The 12,879-nt window shown below is 42.6% G+C and overlaps 1 protein-coding gene across 11 annotated transcripts in view; it reads left to right on the top strand.

The window, feature by feature from the left end:
• Nucleotides 1-492: 492 nt before the first annotated feature.
• The window catches only part of SYNJ1 (synaptojanin 1), a 66,447-nt gene continuing 54,060 nt past the window's right edge, over nt 493-12,879 (top strand). For all 11 annotated transcript variants that reach the window (XM_030477627.1, XM_030477636.1, XM_030477631.1 and 8 more), the window contains exons 1-2: nt 493-575; nt 1,936-2,081. In XM_030477627.1, coding sequence (XP_030333487.1) covers nt 1,958-2,081 — 124 coding nt within the window. In that variant the 5' untranslated portion in view covers nt 493-575; nt 1,936-1,957. The remainder of the gene's footprint in view (nt 576-1,935; nt 2,082-12,879) is intronic.

Here is a 12,879-nt window from a genome sequence, read left to right as displayed (position 1 = left end):
CACACTCTGCACAGCGAGGGGTTTCGGTTCACACTGCTCTTTGTGAGCCCATCCCCAAGTTTGTTCTCCCTGCTGCAACTGTAATAAATACACAACCAGCACTGTTTTAACAGAGCCTCACCGAGCATCCACAGCGCGTCTGTCAACTCGGAAGCTGGCAATCCAGCACTGCCATAAGACTGCGCAAATGGGCACCGAAGAGCTCTCCTCCTACCCTTCCGTGAGGGGCCAGGTTCCTCACGCTGAACTCCACCCTGACAGCAGGGCTCCCCCCAGGCTCGGTGCTCCGGCTCAGCGTGCCCCTCTCAGGGCCTACACGAGGGATGCCGCTCCCGGGAGCCCGGCTCTGCCACAGCCCGACCCAGACGCGGGGCCGCCGGCGCCAGCACCCCCCTCACAGCAACCGCCCAACGGCGGCCCTCGCGCCGCCGCCGCCTCCGCACGCCCTCTACCGACTTCCGGTGGCGGGAGGCGCAATGCGGAAGGGACGGCGGGTCCGGAGCGGAAGTGAGCGCACGCCGGCTCCCGCGGCACGGACCGGAGCGGGCGGCCGTCGGCGGCAGGTGGCGCGGCCGGTGAGGGAGGCGCTGGTACCGCTGCGGCTGGGGGGGGGTGAGGAGCGGTGGGGCGGCGGACGCGCGGCGGCGCCTGTCAGTGCGCGGCGGCGGCGGCCCGGCTGTCGCCGTTCCGGGGCTCGGGCCGCGGGGGCGCCGCTGGCGCTAGACAAGATGGAGGAGGCTCTGTCAGCGTCGTCGCGGGTGCTGGCGGCGCGGGGCTGTGGCGGCCGGCGGTGCGCGCCTGCCCTGGGCGGCAGGTGGTAGCGGGGCGGGGATCTGCGGGCTCGGTGCCGGCTGCGGCGCTGCCCCTCGGCCGGGCGGTGGGAGACTCGCGGCTGTGGGTGGCCCCTTTCCTCCTGCCCAGCGAGGGAGGGGGGATTCGGGTGAGGGGCCGGCCCGGCGGTGCTAACCCCCCACCGCCGGTGGTGCTGCGCCTGCAAGGGGCTGCGCTGGAGGGCGGGGGCCAGCGTGTTCCGGACCGGCGGCGTAAAGTCCGCGTCCGCCCTGGAGGCTACGGACGGAGCTGAAGGGAAAGGAGAGGGCAGAAACCCCTGCTCTGGCTTCTCAAGAAGAATCTTCTCTCGCTGTATGTTTCCTGAACTCAAGCCCTTAAAATTTGGCTACTCACGCGTTTGTTTATAGTTCTTTATTGCTTGGGTTTTTTAATTGTTTTAAAAGAAGATCTTGCCTCTGGGGCTTACAGGCAGATTCACGAGTACAACACTGCAATGTTTCAGTCATCAGCCACTGCAGGGGAGGGTTTAAATCCAAACAAAAACCTGCTTTCATTTTAGAAAAAGAAAACCGAAATAGGTTAACGGTTTAGAATGATCTTTTAAAACGTCTTAACAGCTTTAGTGTCGAAAGTATACTGTCCTTTTCTACAAGGTCAGAATCAGTAAAATAGATCTAAAAATTGAAGCGTGCCCAGGCTTCTGGTCCTCTGCATTTGGCATTACTTTATGATTAAGATATTTGCCACTCTTACGTATTTGTGGTGGCTAGTGAACATTATTTTCATTCTTTTTTTCTTTTTTTTTCCTAAGAAGAAATCCTATTTAATAAATATTGTAAAATAAATTCCTGTTGTCTCTTTGAAGCTTTTAAATAAATCCTTTTTTTTGAAAGATGTTTCTCTGGGTAATTGTGATTTCGAAACATTGCTATGTTGTCTTTAAATAGTCCCTGTGTTTGTTTTGGAACATGAGATAAAATAAGTCTCATGAGGTAGAGTGAGCAGGTCTGTTGTTGTTGTTGTTGTTTGTTTGTTTTTGTTAAACATATAAAATCCCTAAGAAAGGATGCAAGTCAGACCTGCTTTGCAGAACGTATCTGGAAGTACAGGAAGGTTTCGCTAACATCATCTTGTGTTGGACAGGGCTGCCTCTGGTAAAGGCAAAATGGCTTTCAGTAAAGGATACCGCGTCTATCACAAGCTGGATCCACTTCCATTCAGTGTGATAGTGGAAGCCAGAAACAGAGAAGAATGTCTCATGTTTGAATCCGGAGCTGTGGCTGTCCTCTGTAAGTCGATATGTTTTGATAACTACCATGTAAAAAGTTGGCAGACTTGACATCATGTAAGCTGTTTATTTATGGAATATAAAGAAGCAATTATTCTATTTTCTTATTTGCTAGTGGAGAAGCTTCCTATTTAAATAAGGGGAAAAATAAAAAAGACATTTTCATATCTCCATCTGTTAAGAGAAAATTTTACACTTTTAATTTCGTTTCATCATGCATGTATATTTTTATGTATACTAAATTTTCTTCTAATTGCTTCCAACAACATCTGCTTATTTCTTTGGTTCTGAACAACCTTTTCTGTTTTAATACCTGATAACTCATTGAAAAGCTAATTCTCTGTGTTGTATTTCATAATAAAAAATTCTATATTCTTAAATGCTATATCATCTTAATTTGGGTTTTTTTTTGTCTCATTTTGTATCATGATTTTTGATGGCTTTTTGATTTTTAGTTTTATTTTGTCCCTGTATTTTTAACCTCTCTGGAGACTCTGTATTGATTTGTCTTGTAATAAAATGAGTAATATTTGGAGCAAGGTGTCTTGCATTGCAAAGTTATTTTTACATGTTTTCAGTGATAAATGCATTAAATGTTCCCCTTAAATTCTTTTTGCCCTCTCCCTCCCCCTTTTTTTAAGTCATAATTGGAGGACACTAAAATGAGAAGTGCAGAAGAGATCATGAAGCCTATAGATAGGGTTTTAAAACATAGTTTGATTTATATTCTTCAGAAAGTCTGAGCACCTGGTTGCACAGGGTTACTGAGCTTGATTTTGACTCTTTTGTAGAAAGCTTTCATGCTGTAGAAGTATTTCCTTTTTTTTTTCCCCTTCCCCTAAGGTCAATAGCGTTTTGATTAATTCATTCTGATGCCTGTTTGTGGTTTTCTAGCGTAGCTATTCTGAGCACCTGATCAGAAAATGAGAGATTTGATTCACTGCCTGGAGTCTGAGTAGACTCAAACCCCTACCTTTCAGGCAGATGCTCTCTCTGGCTTCGAGACTGTAGAGTTGGCTGAATGGGGAGTGTGTTCTCTGGCAAGACTCAGAATAAGAAATGTGATTTCCAAAGGAAAGTGGGACTTGAGATATGTTTCCTTTCTTCAGCGTTTGCAATTGGCTCTCCCCTATATGAGTCTGCTCCTTGGCAGTGGCATGGTCTCTTTCTGAGACACCTGACTGTCCCTTTGTCCTGTGTAAGGTACTTCAGGTTGGGCCAGAGAGTCATCTGTACTGGACAAGCTGTATGAACAAGTGTTGCCTAGCATGCAACTTAATCTTTGATGTGCGATTAGAACAAGCTGCCATTAGCTGCTAGAGGCCTAGCAGTGAGGCATGCCAGCATGGTTGACATTATAGCTGCAAGTCAACAATGATCCTATTGAAAAACAATGAGTGCTTTTTCCTATTTTTGAGTTTTGGTGGGTGGTTTTTTTTTCTGATACAGTTTCTTCTTACTATGTATAAGTAATCTCATTGACTTTGCCATCAGTACTTAAAAGGCATTGTGTGGTGTGGATTGGGTTTGGAGTAACTGCCCGGTCATAAAGCTAATGAACAGGTTTAGTGAAATCCATAAAATGGGGAAAAATGCTTTGAAGATTTGTGGAAAACTTTATTTTAGCATGTATTTAGTAATTGCTGAACACGCTGAAGCTACTTCAGGAGCAATGCATTAAAAATAATTCATTCCTGAAAGTTATGCTCAAAAAGGACAGTAAGTCATTATTTCTGCTGTGATACACTGCAGGCACCTGGATAAACTTTCTTCTCTGAAAATTAAAAATCATATCAGAGTTCTTGCCCTCTTCTATGTCTCATGTTGTTACCAAACAGAGGAAGTAGACCCGAAACAAAGTTTGAAAGCCTCTCTCCTCTTGGGTTCTGTACTTAGTAATAGCATGTTATTAGTCTGTAAAAGGTTCTCCTTGGTATTCTAATTAGTAGATTACAACATAGTAAACATTCATATTAGGTAGAAGTAGGTCCTCTGAATATTGTTTTCAGTAAGCTTAACCAGTAACTGCTTACTCCTTTTCTGTCTGGTAAATGGATGTGTTTTCCCAATGCATATTTAGCTGTGGCATTTTGCTTTGATTCCCTCTTTGCACCTAAACTTGGTAGATACTGAAACATGATTCTTTTGTTAACGGTTGAAAGATCACAATCATACCCTTGAACTGACAGCAGAAAAAACACTAGAGTCCCATAGCTCAGAATTATTTTTTATTTCCTCTTTTTCTGCTTGCTGTTTACTTCTGGTGTTCTTTTTAATACATATTTAAAGGATTGCAATTATGAGTGCTTGAGGAAGATTTGTAAAGTGCTACACCATCTCTGTAATAGTGCCACAGAAACCAATCAGAAGATTCTAGTCTGTAGTCTTACAAACTTCTGGATATTGGTACAAATCTAAAAGCTGAAGTTAATGCAAGTCTAGCCCTAGGTGAAGATTCCCCAGATATTCGTAAGATCTGAGTGAATAGATAGAAGAATGGTCAGATCAATTTAAATCCAGAACAGCATCACTTTAAACTGTTAAAAACTCATATTTTTTTGCTAATGCTTTGTAGACTACAAAAATTGACAATACTGATCTCAAACTGTTAGACATTTTTCAAAATATTTTCATCAATACTGAAGATAAAATAAGGTGTTCAGTCTTATTACCTGATCGGAGTTCTTACCTTGTATAATACAGGCAGAACCTAGTGAAATATACTTTACTATTAAAAGTGATTCATGTGGCTTGGTTCTGAGAGCCTTAGTTATCTGCATCTTCTGGAGTATCCATGTATAGAAATTTGGATTTGAAAGGGGCTAAAAGAAAGGAATGAAAGCTTACTGATTCTTTAAATGTCATCTTGGAGGAAGTACATCTGTCATTTTGGTGAGGGAAGGATAACAGTATTAACCTTCATCCCCTTTACATGCAATGAAGCATTGCAGGATGATTCAGAGGATTTAGTTAGGCCTCTGTATGAAATGCTGAACAAACTCATATGTTGTGTGATTTTCAGTGCGTGTTGTGCATGTACTGAATCTGTTATTCAAGTTGACAGGATAAGATGGAAGAAAGGAAGAGGGTCGGAGGAATAGTTCACAGAGGTGGTTGTTGCATAATCACTCAACCTTAACATGGAAGCAGCCCAAGCCACGCTACTGCTGGAAGCTTTCTATGTGCTGCTTGTAATGTGGATTAGCTAACATTAGTGTGACTAAACCATCTGAGAAATACTTTGCTTGCCTTTATACGTTTAATACATCTTCTATTGACTCAATCCTAATATTGGGTTAGCCCAAGATATTGAAGTCTGAGGGGATCCTGCCAGCTTACTTCTCAAGGCCTTGTAAGAGCACTTAGTTTTAAATGTCATCAGCTTTACTGCTGATTTGTTTAGAATGTAGTGGGAGGATGGCATACATCTATTTTTTCTTATTTGACATACAAAATAGACAGTGTATTTATTCTTTGAAATGGGACTCTTTAATGAGATACCTTACCGGTAAGATTTCATTGACTGAGCAGGAGGTGATCTCTCTCCCTTTTCCTCTCTGGTGAGTCATAATGAAACAAGTGGGAAGCTGTCTTTACTCCTGTTGCATGCGATGAGAAAAGGAGAATGTTCTGTCATCTGGGAAAATACTGAGCCTTGAGTGGAGAGAGCAGGAGCTTCGTGCTCATCCTTTGACTTGCATCTTATGGTAACGCTGAGAAGAGGGCAGGTGTGAACAAGAAGAGGCACTATGCCCACCCTGAGCTTTCTGTAGAGCTAGAAAAAATAAGAGCTGTAATAATAACCCGTGTGCAACAGGCATCCTGGTATTCATATTCATGTTTAGCAATGCTACTCTACCACCCATCCACATTCCCTTTCTTTTTAAAAAGAAAATCCTTCCACATTGCATTCTTGAAGGGGGGCAGCAGATATGCTATTATCTATCCACAGTAGCAGATGGCATATAATAATTTTGCAGAAGATTTTAAGTTGATATGGTGCTTGACAAAACTTAGACACCTGAAGAAAAACATAGTGACAGATACATTTGATGAGTACTTGCTATATGTACATAATTATTAAGGAGATGTATATATATATACAGACTATATTCTGTATGCTCACAATTGGAGGTTTTTTTCTTTGGTGTTTGCTGTCACCAGTAATCAACTGCCACTGTGTGATTCTGCCCACACCCCTGATAATGTTTATACAGAGTTTTGAGTGGAACCACATCCCCTTAACTAGGGAAGGAGAGTATTTCAAAATAATTCACTACATTCTGCTTTTCATTATGGGATCCTATAACATAAGCTTAATATAAATATTGTCCTGTTTTAGATACATATATAAGGGTGCAATAATAAGAATTAAAATTCTTCAATCAATAACTTATCCTCTGGAAAAGGTGTCTGTTAGACAAGAAAGGTCAAATATGGGCTGAGGCTGAAATAGTTTTTGAGTGTATTTTGATGTCGTACTGTATTAATCTGAAGCCAGTTTGAAGGGACTACGATGCAAAGGTAGACAGTGATTTCACCTTCCTGTCTTTGTTACTGTTTTGACTAAATGTCGTCTTCTGGACTATGCCTTCCTATTAAATAGTGTCTTAAAACACTTAAGAAGCTTCAGGGAAGCAGCAGCTATGGTGGGTGCCAAGGGCAGCTGTGCTGGTGGAAGAGGCTGTAACTGTCTTCCTGTCAGCAGGTGCTTTTCCTAGGATTCTGCTAGAATTCACTGTCCTTTCAAATCTACCGGAGAGACGTTCCACTCATTGCTTTCCAGGCATTTCCAACAAAATCACATGGTTTAATAAAGACCATGTATACTAGCCGAGAACACATTGAAATGTGCAGGAAGTACAGTAAGAATCTTCGTAGAAAGTTGGTGGAGGCTGTAACTCTTGCCTGGGAGGACTATGACCTCTTTGAATGACATGGTGGATCTGCAAGAATTTGATTTACAGTTCTGGAAATGCTAAGAAGTTGTTATGACACAATCTGAAGGCTTTTTGCATCTTAAAGTAGACTAGCTTTACAGTAATAGTGAAGACTATTCTGTATGTTTACTACACCCCTTTGCATGATTTTAACATGGGATTTCACTGACAACAAACAATTCTCTTTACGAATGTTCCCTTTCCATTCAGTTCCATTTTCATTCAATTCAGTAATTTTTCATTTCTATGGTAGCTGACATGATAGTAAAACTCTTGGGTTTGCCCTACTGGACATCCAATGAATGATAGGTCTTGCTAATTAAATGCCTGTCAAGAAGCTTAGTTTGCATATTTTTGGAGTTCTGAGATGTAATTTAAGAAGAAAAATAATTAGCATTTCTACATTTAAGATAATTTGGTAGCTTTTTGCATGCTAACATGGGGTTAAATTGGAAATTTTGTAGTTCGGTACAGGCAAAAATTACAATAGTTTGCTTTCATGTGAAATAACTGTTTTAATCAAAGCATTCAGTATTAGAAGAAAATCTTTGGAGATTATTGGTGCTATAAAGTTTTATTTTCAAAGGAGAACATGTCACTGAGTCAGCCCAAATCACATGGAAAGGAAGTGCTCGTAGGCTGTTACATAGGTCAGCTTTGTTTTCACACTTTTATTTCTCAGTTTGGATTTTTCCCCCTTGTCAGTGGTGTTAGTTGAAATGATACATTTTGTGAAGTAAATTTGCATAGTATTGAAGAATAGTGTTAAGGCAACCAAGCCTTTTATTTGCTCATGTGTTACAATTTTTTTGTTGTTGTTGTTGCTGTTCCAAAAAATGATGGTTTTGTTTTGTTTTCTGGTGTATAGTATTTAAATATAATTGCTAACATCTAGAGATATCTGGGGTTTTTTTCATTGCTGGGTAGAGATGATTTGTTATTTGGGGGTTCCTCCCTATAGTCCTAAGGATACATGTTGATTATGGTAACATATAGATGTCTTTGTGAAGTGAATAATGGTGAAAAGTGAATGTGAAGTAAAAATGCATTTCCAAAGGAACTGCACATGATTTCAGGAGTGTGTCTTTGTTCCTAGCCCAGTGTCCCATGTGCTAGCTGGGAATTGTAGCCACTAATTTATAATGTCTCATTGTGGCACCTCATGATCCCACCAAGAAGAGAACATAACTGTAGAAAGTCTAAATGATAACTTTTAATATGATCTTAACTTTGTAACTGTTAAAATTGCAAAACTAATTTGTAATCTGGAATTAAGCAGAATTCATGTTGAACCAAGTTGTACTGAAAACAGGGTTTTCATGGGGGTTCCATTTGCGTAACAGTAAGAGGGCTGACATAATCACTTTAAAATAATTGAATCATTCACCTTTCTTAAATAAGTTAGTGATTGATAAGGGGTGATTACAGATGCACACTTGTGATTTAACTTGGAGCAACAGAGATGTTAATGTTTAAAAATACTATGACCTAGTAATTTTTAATAAATATTGACTTTAAATTATTTTATTCTTTTTCTCTTGACACTGCATATGAGGCTTGCTGGCTTTTTACAAGAATGTATTACAACTGGACCTGAAAACCACATTAAAAGTTTTGTGATTTTTTTTTATTTTTTTATTTATTTTTTTAACATATATATACTGCTAAATAGCAATCATGAAATTATAGAGTTTTCAGTTCTTGGAAAGGTAAAGAGAGGGGTCAGCAGAACTGCTACCTTGGACTGCCAGAAGGCAGACTTTGGCCTGTTTAGGAGGCTGGTTGACGAGTCCCTTAGGAGGCAGTCCTGAAGGGCAAAGGAGTCCAGGAAGGCTGGACATTCTTCAAGGAGGAAGTCTTAAAGGTGCAGGAGCAGGCCGTCCCCATGTGCAAGAAGGGAAGCTGGCGGGGAAGAAGACTGGACTGGCTGAATGGAGAGCTTTGGCTGGAACTCAGGAAAAAAAGGGGAGTTTATGACCTTTAGAAGAAGGGGCAGGCAACTCAGGAGGAGTACAAGGATGTCATGAGGTTATGCAAGGAGAAGATTGGAAGAGCTGAAGCCCAGCTAGAACTTGATCTGGCTAAAAGCTGTAAAAGACAATAAAAAATGTTTGAATAAATGCATCGGCAACAAAAGGAGGGTAAAGGAGAATCTCCATCCTTTATTGGATGTGGGAGGAAACGTAGTGACAAAGGATGAGGAAATGGCTGAGGTACTCAATGTCTTCTTTACCCCAGTCTTTAATAGTAGGACCACTTGTTCTCCAGGTGCCCAGCCCCCTGAGCTGGAAGACAGGGATGAGAAGCAGAATGAAGACCCGTAATCCAAGGGGAAATGGTCAGCGACCCGCTACACCACTTCAACACACGCAAGTCTATGAGACTGGATGAGATCCACCCAAGTGTACTAAGAGAGCTGGCAGAAGTGCTCACCAAGGCACTTTCCATCATTTATCAGCAGTCCTGGCTAACTGGGGAGGTCCCAGTTGACTGGAAGTTAGCAAATGTGATGCCCAGGGACTGAGGAGCTACAGGCCTGCCAGTTTGACATCAGTGCTGGGGAATGTTATGGAGCAGATCATCTTTAGTGCCATCAAACAGCATGTACAGGACAACCAGGGGATCAGGCCTAGTCAGCATGGGTTAATGGCAGGCAGGTCCTGCTTGACTAACCTGATCTCCTTCTCTGACAAGGTGACCCACTTAGTGGATGAGGGAAAGGCTATGAATGTTTTCTACCTAGAATTTAGCAAAGCCTTTGACACCGTTTCCCACAGCATTCTCCTGAAGAAGCTGGCTGCTCATGGCTTGGACAGGCATACACTTTGCGGGGTAAAAAACTGGCTGGATTGATGGGCCATGGCCAGTGGTGTGAGGTTCAACAAGGCAAAGTGCTGGATCCTGCACTTGGGCCACAACAACCCCATTCAATGCTCCAGGCTTGGGGAAGAGTGGCTGGAAAGCTGCCTGATGGAAAAGGACCTGGGGTTGCTGGCTGATGGCCACTGAACATGAGCCAGCTTGTGCCCAGGCAGCCAAGAAGGCCAACAGCATCCTGGCCGATATCAGCAATAGTGTGACCAGCAGGACCAGGCAGTGATCATCCCCCTGTGCTGGGCACTGGTGAGGTCACACTTTGAATCCTGTCTTCAGTTCTGGGCCCCTCCTGCCAAGAAAGGAGTGCTGGAGGTGCTGGAGCGTGTCCAGAGAAGGGCAACGAAGCTGGTGAGGGATCTGGAGAATAAGTCTTACAAGGAACAGCTGGGGGAACTGGAGTTGTTTAGTCTGGAGAAAAAGAGGCTCAGGGGACAGACTTTGTAGCTCTCTACAACTACCTGAAAGGAGGTTGTAGTGAAGTGGGTGTCGGTCTCTTCTCCCAAATAACAAGTGATAGGACAAGAGGTAACAGCCTCAAGTTATACCAGGGGAGGTTTACATTGGATGTTAGAAAAAATGTGTTCACCGAAATGGTTGTCAAGCACTGAAGCAGGCTGCCCAGGGAGGTGGTTGAGTCACCATCCCTGGAAGTATTTAAAAGACATGTAGATGAGGTGCTTAGAGACATATAAAGCCATAGAAGAAATACTGCCGTGTAATGTTTTGTGTCCATCTTTATACAGAGACATATGTATGTATGCTAGCATTGTCTACTGTTTAGTGCTCCTTTACAGTATAATTTAAAATCTGTTAAGTCCAGTGTTATGGATGAGAGTTGTCATTCCAGTTGGTAATTTCTGTCTTTAGAAGTTGCATGTCTTAATTCATTCTTCTTAGTGAGTAACATCATTTTATGTATTTTTCAGACAACCTTAATTATGTTTGCTTACTTCCAGCTATTTAAAGATAAAATAGAAAAGTCAATTTCTCAAGGCGAAATAGGTCCATTGATTTGTAGGACATGAGTGTTTTGTTTTCTGAGTGCATATTTGTATTAGTTGCAATTCTTTTCAAGATGTGGAGCTCATAAATCAAAGTCAAAAGGGGTCTCATAGCTGCAGACCAACCTACCATTCTGGGAAGAGGTATTCACATTCATTAAGAATGTTAGAGAGGAAATGCTTTCGGAAATGCTCTTGAAAATGCTCTCTCCTTCTGTTGGGATTACCTTAGCTTTCCTGTGGCTTAACTTCTAAGGTGCAGTTCACCCAGTTGGTAATTTCAGCTATTCATAGAGGAAACTGAAAGTTGGCTTTGCATTCACTGAACGTAAGATACTGTAGTGATGGAGTCCCTTCAGTGGCTCTTGCATATCCAGCTGTATCCAATGGCTTTGCATGCTGAATGAAGTGAGAGAGGATAGATCTTCATGAAGCTCCTTGCTTTGGTGAAGAAGAGTTAAATATGGTATTTATGGGGAGAATCCAGATGGTTCCAAAGCATTTATGTTGTTACTCATACTGTTTGGTACGGAGTGATATAAAAACCTGAAAATTGAGTTTTGATATCTTCAGAAACGGGAAATGGCATGTTAAGTGGCAGTCCGTAATAGATTACACTCTGGCCTTCATGTTTGGGTTTTTTTCTTGTAGCATCCATAAATGAAAGGCATCCTTGTGGCTAGCACTGGTGGAGGTGCTGGTTCAGGAAATTCTTATAAATGTTTGGAGGCTAAATGGACTTTTGGTCTAAGCCAGCTGCACAACCATTTTCATGTTTTCATAGCATTACTTCTTGTTTGTGCCAGGGTCCTGAGGACACCACCAGGCTTGACTGTCTCTGCCCAGCACTCATGGGGCTTTCCCCAACTCTGGCCATTGTCCTGGACCCCATTTCAGTCCCCTCCGGGCTGTCAGTCCCTGTTCCAGCAATGCTGCAGCAAAGTGATGGTTTCCAGTGCTCCACAACCCTACCCAGCCTAGACATGGGTCATGCCAAGCCAGGCTTGGCCTTTCCCTGTCCCTTGGCCATCCTGAGACTCTTAATCTGTTCCCTGTTACCTTCACCAGGCCTGACCCTTGCCCACAGGCTGACATCCTGGCCTGGCCTCAGGTCATCCCCACAGAGGTGCCTGATGCCCTTGGCTGGGGCTGCCCCCAGCCTGCCCTACCTCACTGGGGAAGCCCCCATGGCTACCAGTGCCCTGGCCCCCAGGGAGATGCTGTTCCCCATAGTCTCGTAACAGTTCAAATGGAAGAAAATGGAAATGAACGTGATGTAGCTGTGACTTGTTCCTGAGTTCATCTTGGCTTGCAGAAAACTCAAGTGCCTTTCCCTAATATTGTAGCAGTACTAATCATGGGAAGTCCCTTACTGTCGTTACCCCGAAAGCAGCCTGAGCACTGCTGCAGTCAACCATTCAAAATATCCCTGCGTAGTAGTATGGATTGGTGCTCCTGTGGTAGGGAAGAGGCAGCAGTGCAGTGCTGTGGAGTTGCTCCTTTTTCTGCTATTGGTTCTACTTTTGTGACTGCTTTCTTTCTAGCTCGATTTCTTAAGGAAAAGGAGGTTTATGTGATAACCATTTTTTATCTCTCTGTATTGGCTAATATCGGTCTTCACCAAATCCTGTAATTCTTTCATCTTGCGCCTAGACTTGGGTTCTGCAGGGGCAGTAGCTGAAACCTGGAAGTAGGTGAGGATAGGCCAGCGCAGGACAGATGAAGTGAACCTTCTGAGGTGTGCAAAGCTTGTTGTTTTCCCATGTGAACAAAAGATGGAAGAAGTGCAGGCAGTGCAAGATGGAAATACTTACATACTCACTGTAGAAAAGCTTTGCTCAGAGTTCACAGTGTATTAAATCTAATGTAACTGAAAAACATAGTATGAAATGCTTTTGGTTGGTGCTTGGGTGCTTTGCTAGGAAAATAATAATTCACTAACCACAGTGAGTTTCAAATTTCCATTTTTTTCTGTTTGTTT

This window comes from Strigops habroptila, chromosome 2 (assembly GCF_004027225.2).
Source record: "Strigops habroptila isolate Jane chromosome 2, bStrHab1.2.pri, whole genome shotgun sequence".
Classification (NCBI taxonomy): Eukaryota; Metazoa; Chordata; class Aves; order Psittaciformes; family Psittacidae; genus Strigops; species Strigops habroptila.
This window is presented reverse-complemented; position numbering and strand designations above follow the sequence as displayed.